The sequence below is a fragment of the Hyaena hyaena genome, unplaced genomic scaffold (genome assembly GCF_003009895.1).
Source record: "Hyaena hyaena isolate Hyena2069 unplaced genomic scaffold, ASM300989v1 scaffold_1042, whole genome shotgun sequence".
NCBI lineage: Eukaryota > Metazoa > Chordata > Mammalia > Carnivora > Hyaenidae > Hyaena > Hyaena hyaena.
In genome coordinates this window covers 173,349-186,599 of record NW_024081668.1, presented here as the reverse complement: position 1 = coordinate 186,599, position 13,251 = coordinate 173,349, and the positions used below count along the sequence as shown (strand labels likewise).

The window sequence follows — 13,251 nt, the reverse complement described above, 5'->3', positions numbered from 1 at the left end:
GAGAGAAAGGGGGGCAGAACATTTATTTGAATAAATTACAGCTGAAAACTTCCCTAAACTGGGGAAGAACACAGACATCAAAATCTAAGTAGCACAGAGAACTCCTGTTAGATTCAACAAAGCTGACCATCATCAAGGCTTTTCATAGTCAAATTGACAAAATACTCAGACAAGGAAAGAATACTGAAAGCAGCAAGGGAAAAAAGTCCTTAACCTAAAAGGGAAGACAGGTTAGGTTTGTAGCAGATCTGTGCACAGAACCTTGGCAGGTCAGAAATGAGTGGCAGGATATATTCAGTGTGATGAACTGGAAAAATATGCAGCCAAGAATTCTTTATGTAGCAAGGCTTCATTCAAATAGAAGGAGAGATGAAGATTTTCCCAGACAAACAAAAACTAGAGGAGTTTGTGACAACTAAACCAGACCTGAAAGAAATTTTAGAGAGGACTCTTTGAGTGGAGAAAAAGAGACCAAAAGCAACAAAGACAGAATGGACCAGAGAACATCACCAGATACACCAATTCAACAGGTAACACAGTGGCACTAAACTCATATCTTTCAATAATCACTATAAATGCAAATAGACTAAATTCTCCAATCAAAATACACAGATTATCAGAATGGATAAAAAACAAGATTCATCTATATGTTCCCTACAAGAGACTTATTTTAGACTCAAAACACCTTCAAATTGAAAGTAATGGGGTGGAGAAATATCTATTATGCTCATGGATGTAAAAAGAAAGCTGGAGTAGCCATACTTATATCAGACAAACTAGAATTTAAACCAAAGACTATAACAAGGGATGAAGAAGGTCATTATACAACAATTAAGGGTTTTATCCATCAAGAAAAGCTAACAATTGTATATATATGCCCCTAACTTGAAAGTACCCAGATATATAAATCAATTAATAATAAATATAAAGAAGCTCATTGATAATAATGCAATAATAGTAGAGGACTTTAACACCCCTCATACAGCAATAGGTAGATCATCTGAACAGAATATCAGTAAGGAAACAATGGCTTTGAATGACAAACTTAACAGATGAATTGAGAATATTTCATCCTAAAGCAGTAGAAAACACATTCTTTGCAAATGCACATTGAACCTTCTCCTGAATAGATAACATACTGTGACATAAAACCAGCCCTCAACAAGTACAAAAAGATTAATATCATACCATGCATATTTTCAGACCACAATGCTATGAAACCTGAAGTCAAACACAAGAAAAAATTTAGAAAGCCCTCAAATACAAAGAGTTTAACATCCTACTAAACATCCTACTAAAGAATGAATGGGTTAACCAGGAAATTAAAGAAGAAATTTTAAAAAATACATGGAAGCAAATGAAAATGAAGACTTGACACTCTAAAACTTTTGGAATGCAGCAAAGACAATCTGCAGAGGGAAGTATACAGGCCTGACTGGAAAACATCAGTGGCACAAGTTAGAGACCATTAGAAGGACTTTAAGACACTTAATGGGGAAAGATAATAAAGGTTTAGACAGGACGTTAAGATGGAAATAATTTTGTAAATCAGGAATATTTGGGGGAAAGCAAAGAAGGGTTTGGAAAGGAGTGAAGAAAAGGAAGGAGCTTAGTTTCTAACCAAAATCACAGGAAAGAGAAATGCCATTAGCTGGGATGGGGTAGAGAAAAGGACAAATAGGTTTGGAATCAGAAGAACAAATATCTGTGAAATATTAAAGGGAAAATGCCAAGAAGGTATTTGGTCTATTAGCAAAGAACTCAGAGGAGTTGGGGCTCCTTCGTTAGACTTGCCAAATTTTCTGGGCACTTTCTCTGTATGTCAACATTATTTTCTGTCTGTCACCTGCTCTTCTCTGTAGACCTCGTTAGCCCTTCTACTGCTCTGAAATATCTTTCCACAATGTTCAAAAGCCAGCTACAGGTACATAAGCAGTTATACCCATGTATGCTCAACTAAGCTTTCTTTCTGATTCTAATGTATGGACAGATATTGAACAATGACAACTGAAAATTCTGAGGGCCTTTTTTGGCAGCATATTGTGTAGTATGGAATTTTAAAAACTTAATCATAAGTATTTCCATGAAAAGAACGTGAAGAATTAGAAAAAACAAAATTCCAGATTTTGTGACTTAGTCACAGAATGTAAATGTCAGATTTACATTTTTTTCTGATTAGATTTTCTTCAGTTCTGAGCATAAGACATAGTGTTTATGGGCATAGTCACTCTAAACAATGGAAAAGAAGTCAAATGGAGGGAAGCTGATTATTGAGAGTAAATGTAGGTGTTGCAAGCTTCTGGGTCACTAAATTTCCCCCTTGTGATATATGCCACATTTGTAATTATGGACAATTTAAAAATTCTTATCTAGTTTTTGGGAAAAGCAACTGAAATTGTGCTAATAACTCCCACAGCAAGATGACTTCACTTCATAAAGGAAGTTCTTTAATTGGCTATTGCAATCCATGGTACTGGTTATCTAAGATATATGAGCATGTGCTGTGGTATTTAAATATTTGTTTTATGGAATTTTGTGACTTAGTCCTTAAAAATTTTGGAGATTTCTCTTCTTCAGCCTGTTATTACTCCTCTGGGATTTCTCTCAAAATTGGTATGTGGAAATTAATCACATCAGGCAAAAAATTAAATATAAAGGTTATCATTTGGAGAGTTAAAGGGATTCTAGGTTAAACTTATTACTAGAATTGAGATGACTTGGATTACTTGAGCATGAGAATTTGGAGGTTGTTTATGAGATTATAAAATGTGAAACAAAATATCAAACTTTGTCTGGTTATTGTCACTGCTAACACAGGAGACAGATTGAAATACCCAACTAGAAGTAAGCATACTGATATATAATTCTGAAAGTACAGAGATGATGATAGAGAAGAGAATGGGGGTACAAAACTGTCATTTTACTAACATGATAGACTTCCCCTGATAGATTTTCAGTTATCAGGTCTCTAAGTAAGTAATATATACAGTGGTTAAATATGTGCTTTTCAGGTACAGAATTCCCGCTAGCAGTGTGCCCTTATGACACTAATTGTACTGTTAAAATTTAGCTGCTTTTACTGTATAGTTAGGATTATAATAGTACTTCTTTTGTACCATTGTTTTAAGAACAAAGGAGATAATGGACGAAGTGTTTAGCACAGTGCTTTGTATGAATTTGACTAAGAAAATACTGGCTATTATGATTAGCAGAAGCTCGTTCTTCCCAGCATTTTACAAATATAGAATACTATAATTTAATCTTTTTTTTTCTGATTAAGGACCTTTTCCATATTCTATTCTTTTGCATTCTCTTGTATCATATGTAATTATATAATTATTAGTCACATATCAGTGTAAGGCAACTAAATTTAGTCCTTCATATCCAAAAGCCTTTATCCAACTTAACTATATACACAGAGATAAGAAGCCAATTTCCTCATATAAATATGGTCTTTATTGTGAAGCAATCTTCTTTCTCTTCCATGTCTTTCATTGACTCTTTTCATGTCTCACAACTCTAGAACCATCAAAAAAATTGTTGTGTTTATGAATCTAAGCCAAAAAACCTAGAGTTTCACCCAAAGAAGTTTCTACAGTTTGACCTCCTGTTTGTTAATTTCACTTCTGTCTGTTTAACTGGAATGCTTTTAAACTTCTGGCTAAGAAAAATAAATTTCTGAGTCCAAAAAGTACCACATATAAATTTCACATTTCTTTTTAAACGGAAGTCTGGCTTCACTTTCAGTGTATTTTTATCTTAGGTAAGATTTGCAATTGGATGGTTTCCAAAGTCAGGAACCAAGAAAGATGATTTCTAGGATAGCCTGATGTCCAAGACAGGGCACTATTTAACCCTGTATTCTAAATCTGAAATAAATATCATAATGCAACATTAAAAAATTCCTTACTCTTTTTCACAAGGTTAGCTAGCTTAGTTTACCCTATTTTCATTTATAGGTTATAGCTTAAATAACTCTAAAGACTAGGAGCACATGGGTGGCTCAGTCGGTTAAGTGTCTGACATCGGCTCAAGTCATGATCCCTCAGTTGGTGAGTTCAAGCTCCCCATTGGTCTCTGTGATGACAGCTTGGAGCCTGGAGCCTGCTTTGGATTCTGTGTCTCCTCTCTCTGCACCTCCCCCACTCATGCTCTGTCTCTCTCTCAAAATATACAAATATTAAAAGAATATTAAGAAAAAAAGAACTCTAAAGACTAGAAGTAACTACAAATGAGTACAGACAACTATAAAGAAACTACTTGTCTCTTTTTCAGTATCTCCTTTTTGTCAAACTTTTATTTCACTGTTTTAATAAGTTACATAAATTTATTAATGAAAAATAATTTCATTCTAATATTTTATTTTAATCTTATTTTTGGTCTTTTAAAATCTCATAGATTGTTAATCTGCTCAGAAGCAGATATTTTTCCATTCAGATTGGCTTTACCTGAGGTAAAATTTTATTATCTGGTTTTAAAACACAATAGTATGCTCACTCAACTAATATTTATCACTTCATATTTTGCACACTTCTTTCAAATGTATGCTGCAACAAACACAAAGTTTAGAAACTTGCAGTGATTACATGAAGACATGAATCCTCTCTGTTTTGATTATATCTGCAGGCCTACAGAATGCTTGGCACATAATCATAATAGGTGCTCAATGAACTGGAATGAATGGATAAACACGATCATAAACAGTTAGTAGTGAAGCCAGGAATTGCACTCAGATTTTCTCATCTCAAACTTGTGCTATTTCTATTATGGCACACTGTGGAAATTTTCACTCTTTCTATGAAGACTGGCTGATTACACAAGTGTGAATAAGAATATTATTATCTCAATATGGAAAAAATCCTTTTAGAATGGTTTTAGAGAAATTCTGCCTATAATTCTAGAATTAAAGTCAATTCAATAAAACTAACTGTAGACAAAGAGGAATGGTTTAAGATCAGAAAACTTTGGTTAATATACTTATCACTTAGCAAACACTTTTCAGACCTTGTACACACAGAACTACAATATAGAAAGAGGTTTCAAAAAGCATAAGATCCTACAAGGTACTATTTGAAAAGTAATTAGCAATTTTGATATTTTTAAATGGCCTCAATGCTTGAAAGTTATGTCATGAATAAATAATTAATCTCAGCTAGTTGTCACTGAGTGTTAATATAGACACACAGGGAACTCTTCCCAGCCTCTGAGATCTGGCCATAAGCTTCATTTCAAAGGATTCCTTCTAGAAATCACGATCATTTCATTTTTATTTTGAAGAAAAAAATTATCACATTTGTATGAAAATCTATTAAAATGCCTTACAAATTCATTTATAGATGTATATGTATGGAAATATAAAATTTGGAAAGCAATTTTTATAACACCCATATTTCAGTCTAGGAAATAAAAAGGCTAGTTTTAAATACATGTCCTTATTGTAAGACTGAATTTATAGTTCCTGAAAACTGTGGATGTATTTAAGCCTATGAAGTAGAATACTATTCAGAAATAATTATGTATTTTTCAGTCTCATAATAAGGTAAAAGCCAAATTGTCATTCATTTAGTTTCTAACAAATTTGCTAAAATTATACTGATGTTTTCCAAGAGAAAGCTTATTTCACATGAATAAATTACTGCTCGAGCTTGCTATTATGCCCTTTGTATCAAGGCTTGCTCCTAATTTCCTAGTCTTTGAGAAAATGTAACTTTCCTAGTGACACTTTTTCTGATCACCTGGTCAGTTCATATGACTTTAATCTGATTAATTTTTTCCATAAAACTGGTCACAAACTGACATAAATATATATTTTATTTATTTATTTTCAATCAGCTCTGCCAGCCTGGCCACCCCCTTTAGAATGTAAGCTACATGAAGGTCAAAAACTTCTGTTTTGTTTTCTTTTCTTTCATTGCTGTCTCCAGGGTCTATAAAAGTACATGTTACAGAGCAGGTAATCTAGAATATTTGCTGAATGACTTAATTACACCGATTGTACTATTCAGTAGGCTTTGGAAAATACTTTTTGTTATTTTGACAACTTCATTAGAGAAAGGTTATCAAATCATGAGTGAACATAAATACTACAAGGGTAAATTTAATCAGCAAACATGCTAATTAAAATTATATTCAGCCTCATCTTTGATGAACAGGTAGCTGGTTAGACTAAATAGTATTGCATTCAATAGCTGTAAGAAAGAAATCATTGAAAAAAGTAAATAGTGTAACTGTGATATTGAAAGACTATTTTTTTTGCTTGCTTATTTATTTGTTTTGTTTTTCTCAGTTGGACTTATTTCACATAGCATAGTACCTCCTATGTTCATGCATGTTGTCACAAATGGCAAGATGTCATCTTATTTTATGGCTGAGTGATATTCCATTGTGTGTGTGTAATATATAAGGAAGATATATCTATATATATATATCTATATATCTTCCTTATACATTAGTTTATCTTTGTTTTCTAAGTTCCACATTTAAGTAAAATCATATGGTATTTATCTTTCAAATATTACTGACTTATTTCACATATAGTTACATCCTTTACGTACATCCATGTTGCTGCAAATGGCCACATCTTGTACTTTTGATGGCTCAATAATATTCACTGTTTGTGTGTATGTATGTATGTCATCTTTATCAATTTTTTTCTATTGGTGGATATATTTCTAATTGAAATTTTATTTCTTTAGTTACCAGTGAGATTGCACACCTCTCCAAATGGCTATTGACTATTTGTTGTACTCCTTCTGTGATGCCTGCTTGTATCCATTTCCCATTTTTCTAAAATAATAACTTTTGATTTAAAAAATATTTTAATAAAAAATATTTAAAAAATATATGCTTCTCAGTTTCTGGGAAGATACTTTTTCCCTGCTTAATAATATAATTAACTGCTATAAAAATTAATTGCTTTAATATAGAAAAGTGAATGCAATCTGTTGCTCACACTAATTTAGCTTGTTACAAATTAATTTCTCTCTCTCTTTCTCATAACTGCAGATATTTCAAATATATGGCCACATCTCACTCCCTTTCTCTGAAATCATTTACCAAAGTAACTGGGCTGATATCCATCTTATTACATTTAGCCTAAATTTTCTCTCCCTTCAAGATTCTATAAAAGGCACCAGGCTCATTTTCTGCTATTCATAATCTGAATGCGTAAGTATAGCATATGTGTCTTTAAAAGTATTATAGGGACCTTGCACACTTCCTCAAAAGCACATTGGAATACAGAGGCAAATACTCAACACCTTCCTTCCTTCCATATTGACGTAATATTAGATAAATAACTGTCTTTTCCTCTCTCTCATGCCAACCCATAAGTGCAAAAATAAAGGACAATTCATATAATTATGTAAATAATCACAGGAAAAATATCAATTCCAAACAGTAATGTGAATAATCATTGTCCTATAGCCTCACCATATTATATTTATAATTATTGGAACCGAAGAAGCTACTTGATTTGCAATATGGTGAAGGACTTTTCCTTATCCATTTTCATTATTTTTCTTTTCTGTAGATAACTTCAGCAACCCAGAGTCAGTTAATGGATGGAGCAATAAATCAGTGGTTACTGAATTCATTTTGTTGGGCCTCTCTAGCTCTCAGGATATTCAACTCTTCCTCTTTTTTTTCTTCTCTATGTTTTATGGAGCTGCGGTTTTGGGAAACATCCTTATCATCCTCACAGTAATTATAGACTCTCGCTTACATTCCCCAATGTATTTTCTTCTTAGCAATCTCTCCTTTATTGATGTGTGTCAGGCTACATTTGCCACTCCCAAGATGATTGCAGACTTCCTCAATGAACACAAGACCATCACCTTCCAGGGATGCATGTCACAAATCTTTTTCTTGCATGTTTTTGGGGGTAGTGAGATGGTGCTTCTTGTTGCTATGGCATATGATAGATACATCGCTATCTGCAAACCTCTGTACTACATGACCATCATGAGCCGAAGGGTGTGCACTATTCTGGTGGGGGTCTCCTGGACCATTGGTATTCTGCATTCAGCCAGCCACCTGGCATTCACAGTCAATCTTCCTTTCTGTGGACCCAATAAGGTAGACAATTTCTTTTGTGACCTTCCCCTTGTGATCAAGCTTGCCTGCTTAGACACATATATTTTAGAGATCCTTGTGCTAACCAACAGTGGCCTGCTCTCTCTTATCTGCTTCCTCCTTTTGTTCATGTCTTATGCTATCATCCTTGCTACTGTCCATCAGCAAGCCTCTGGTGGGACATCCAAGGCTCTTTCCACCCTGTCTGCCCATATCACTGTTGTGGTTCTTTTCTTTGGCCCATTAATCTTCATTTATATTTGGCCTTTTGAAAGCTTCCCAATTGATAAATTTATTTCTGTGTTTTTTACCGTCTTCACTCCTGTTTTTAACCCCATGATCTACACATTGAGGAATAAAGATGTAAAGGAAGCCATGAAAAAGCTACGGAACCGACATGTGGGTTCTAAGCAAATCTTTTAGACCACTGTGACATAGTAACACAAATCCTTACTTATTGTCCTTTGTAATACACATATGTGATTTTATTGTTGTGCTTCTATCACAATTAGTCTTCCACTATTAGAGAACCTGTCTCTAGTGATCTGAAGTTGGTAAATACAGTGCAGAATCTCATATGATACCAGTTTCAATATTCTGTGGTTCATCTCATCTTTCCGGAAACAATCAACACAATATATTAAAATTCCTAAGTAGCTTCCCCCCCTTATATAGGTAGTTTAAAAAAGCATCCTGTAGCATTTTGAAATCACCTCCATACTAAAGCAGATTTGCTAACACATATGACTTGATTGGGGTAGCATTATTTGAGTTAAAAACAGAATCTGCTTTGACATGACAGGCTATATGAAGACTCCTCTACTTTTATTGGTATACTTTATCATTATTCCATCTAATAACTCAGCCCCTAAAAATAGCTGCAAATATCCCACATTTGCAGATAAAGCTCTCATGTTTATAAAACATGTTTTTTTAATGTTATTTTATTTAAAAAATTTTTATAGCTTATTGTCAAGTTGGTTTCCATATAACACCCAGTGCTCATCCCAACAAGTGCCCTTTTCCATGCCCATCACCCCTCTTCCCCTCTCCTCTATCTCCCCATCAGGCCTCAGTTTAAAACAGGTTTTTTATAATAATTACCATTTTGCTAAATTTTAAATACCTAAAATAATACATTATCAATTATAACTGAGTTTTGCTACTTTGGCTTTGAAGCAAACAGCACATCAATAAATATCACCGAATTCATAGTTCATATTATAAGAGTACTCTTACACCTTCTGGGAGAAATGTTCTAGCACTTAAATACAGACTGTTTATACCACTGGTAATAAACCTACCATCATCTGAAAATGACTGCAGGTTATTTGAATAGTGAATGAGTTTGTTCATTAATATTAAGTGAGAGTGAAAATTTCATAGTAGTCACAGGAAGTATATATATTAGTGATTAGAAAACATATCCCATACTTGTTTCTCAAATTTTAAGTGAAACTTGAGAAGAATCCTACTAAATCATGGAAAGAATAGGAGAAGGAATTTGAGCATGATGGATTCAGTCACAGAATCATCACTGCATCACCAAATCCATGCCAAGAGGAGTTTATTCCATTTATGCCAGCTTCAAGTTCAGATTTGTGGTTCTGAACTGAAGATATGATTGTGTTTTTGTTTTTACTACTTGTGAGTCCCTAAGACAAGCATTGTTCTCTTTCTTACCAAATGTGTCAGTGTGCCAAAAGTTTAACATGCAAGCACATATAGTAAGTGCCACAAGGAGAATGCAAGTACCCAGAGCACTGATTTTCAGGTAACTTCTCCTATTGTTTCATACAAATGAGGTATTTCAGAATGATGGAATAGGAAGCCAGTGGAAAACTAAGTTGTCCATATCTAAGTGTCAGATCTTTACATAAGTCCTTGTACTATGTAGCAGTCTGTTCTTGTTTTCATATTTAGTTTTTCATGTTTGAGATTACTTCATTGGATGTTATCTGAATAAACTAACACTGATTAAAAACAGGCTATATGAATAATATTAAAATGAGTGGTCTCGGGTATTACAAAAGAGGCAAAGGTCACAATCCCATGTTCAATAAAAGATTCCAAGACAATCAAGATAGCTATAAAAGCATTCATTAGCAGCTAGGTAATAATGACAAGTAGGATATAATAGATATAAACAGATACTGAGTTAATAATCCCAGTGGGTAATGTTCAGTCTTGATTAACTTAAAGCGACCTCATCCTCATGTAATTTTTAAAAGTAATTTATGTTAGATATTTTGGATACATAAAGAAGATTAAGGAACGTATAAGGCCTCATGGAAATAACTATTAAGGAAGCATAGAATCATGAAAGTTTCAAATGAGAAAAAGGCTTATTCTGCATAAGGGTGGCAGAAAGGTACTTCTAGGAGACGGCATTTAGCTGGACCAGCCACCAAAATAGCCCATTAGTTGACATTAACTTAATAATCGTCCAAGTTGAAATTTTGGCCTACAGAATTACAGACTCCAAATTACAACTTCTTAATAATTGTAAGAAACTTGGATAGATTTGTCAAATAGTATTTTTTTAAAATTGTTTAATGTTTATTTATTTTTAGGGGCATGTGAAGGGCAGAGAGAGGGAGACACAGAATCTGAAACAGGCTCCAAGTTCTGAGCTGTCATGACAGCACAGAGCCCAATGCAGGGCTCAAACTCACAGACTGTGATATTATGACCTGAGTTGAAGCCAGATGCTTAACCATGTGAGCCACCCAGATGCCCCTTAAATAGTACTGAAAATTAATTGTCAAATCAAAGAGTCACAGAATGATGATTGAAATAGGAACCAAATTAATAGTAACTGGTTTTGGTGAATCTATGTTAAAATTTAGTTTTGGATACTTGGCTGACATGTGGAAGATTATCAGACTCTGGTAGCCCAGCAGGGAAACACCTATTTGAACAATGCGGAGATGGGCACTGTTATGCTTTGTCTCAGTGACTCCTCTTCCTATTTATCCATACAGTCAGAGCTATATACAGTCTTTCTGTAGGTATGTTAATGCTTCTCACCAGTTTACAATTAAGACACATGGTTGAGGAATTATTCTAAACAAGAGTTGGCATATGTTCTCCTATGCATTATGTGTGCTCATAGAAATTAACTTTCAAATGACAACCTTATTTCATTATTTCTAAAGGTTATGAGCCAATCATAAGCAGAAAATTTAAAGAAAAATATACAAATGGTAAACAAATATAGAGGGATATTCAATTTAACAGGTAATGAAATGTTAATTAAAACAAGAGAGATGTGTCATGCCCCTTATTAGACTGATAAAGGATAAAACAAGATAATACTAAATAGGACTGAAAATTTGGACCTGTGGAAGTTCTGTTTAGTCAAAATTTACTGAACAGTTTTTATAAAGCAACTTAGTGTATTTATCAAAATATGTTTGTATTCATGACCCAGTAATTTTATTTCTAGGGATCTTCTCTCTGAGTAATTTATCCCCCTATTCTGAAACACAAAATTAGATATGTATATGTTGGACAGCATGGACTCTAGGAAATATAGTCCCCATTAAGAATTGCTTAAATTCAGTCACAAATAAAGAAGCTAATTTATAACTTCTCTTATGCATAAGAGTGCCATCTGAAAATAGAGACTGCTATTCTCCCTTTATTGGGAAAACACTGCTTCACTCATTTATTGAAGCCACAATAACCTGGATTCCAATTTCATAAGTATCATATAATAAGGAAAAATTTAGTTCAATATCACTCAAAAACAAAGTTATAAGGAGGAACATGGGGAGATGGGGGAGTAAGAAGATCCTAAGTTCACCTATTCCAGGCCATGGATACACCTAGGTAATGGCCACATCTGTGTAACTAACCCAGAAAATGAACTGAAGACTGCCAGAAGAGACTCTCCACAGTTAATCACAGAAAGGTCACATCTAAAAATGGTAGGAAGGGCAGAGTCAGGAACCAAATTAATCACTGATACTACCACAAAAGGGATGGACACTACCACAGGAGGGGCAGACACTACAAGCATATAGAAGGGAGAGGAACAGACCCAACACCAAACACTCCACACATGGGGGACCTGCACTGGAAAGAAAAATCCCCATAATATTTGACTTCAAAAACCAGAAGCCGAATTCTGCAAGTTATTACAATTAGCAGGAACTTTAAAAATCAGTAGGCTGTACTCTGTGGGAGACAGTGGGTGATAGGAAACTGAATGCTTGTCTTCAAAGAGCCAGTATAACAAACAACCCCTCCATATACAAAATAGAAGCAGCAGTTTGAAAAGTACCTGAGATATAGGGGAACGTGATTTATTTACTAATCTCAGAAAGTATGCTGGAAGTGCAAGGATCATTAGAAGACTCCTCCAAGAACAAAAGAACTAAACGGTGCTATTTATCTCTCCCTTCCCCCTAGCCTAGATACCCAGACACCAGCTGAGACCAAAGAAAACACTCCCCATGAAGCTTGCCACCATGTTCCTTGCCCTCTTGTTCTTTTGGTGATTCACCTCATCCAACCAACCCAAAGGAGCCTCTCTAAAGTGACTCAGGCCAGTTCACATACTTCGAGCAGCCTTATTAAGCATTGGCACATACATTGCTACCAATGAGCACTAAGCTCCCATTTTCTCCAGAAGTGACCCTTCAAATCTACCCCACTAAGCAGAGATCCATCTAAAGCAGCACCTTATGGCTCTGTGAGAAGCCCTAGCAGTGGCCAATACCACTCCAAAGTGACTCATGCTCTGGGAAGAGGGGCAGATAACCACATACATCAGTTTGACTGCAGCCCCAGCAGTGGGCTGGGAGCAGACATCTAATCTGACTGCCAGCCTCATCCACCAACAAAATTCTCTCAGGGAGCAGCATATGGAGATAGCTCTATAGTTAGGGGTCATTGAAAACTCAACAGACAAAATGGGGGTAGACATCTGTCCTGACTGCAGGCCCCATCTACCAATGAAAGCCTCTCAGGGGTAACATAGGTAGAGGGCCCTGCAGTTCAGTGCCACACAGTTCCAGCAAATGGGCTGAGGGAAGTCACTTGGTCTGACACAACTAAAAGCCCAAGGCAGCCTCAGACTAGCCCCTTAACAGCACAGGAATTAAATATAGGCCATAATAGGCAAACTGGGCCATTGCAGCCAATGGGCCTGAAGGCAAACGTGGCTTAGCC

General features: G+C 35.0%; 1 protein-coding gene across 2 annotated transcripts; it reads left to right on the top strand.

The window, feature by feature from the left end:
* Positions 1-2,083: 2,083 nt before the first annotated feature.
* Positions 2,084-8,496, top strand: LOC120223739 (olfactory receptor 4K1-like). 2 transcript variants are annotated; one of them, XM_039221964.1, is made up of 2 exons: positions 2,084-2,094; positions 7,569-8,496. In XM_039221964.1, the coding sequence occupies exons 1-2, from the start codon at positions 2,084-2,086 to the stop codon at positions 8,494-8,496; spliced, it is 939 nt and encodes a 312-aa protein (XP_039077895.1). The 2 variants fall into 2 exon arrangements, with proteins under 2 accessions (XP_039077895.1, XP_039077894.1); XM_039221963.1 differs by lacking the exon at positions 2,084-2,094 and adding an exon at positions 3,142-3,152.
* The last annotated feature ends 4,755 nt before the right edge of the window (positions 8,497-13,251 follow it).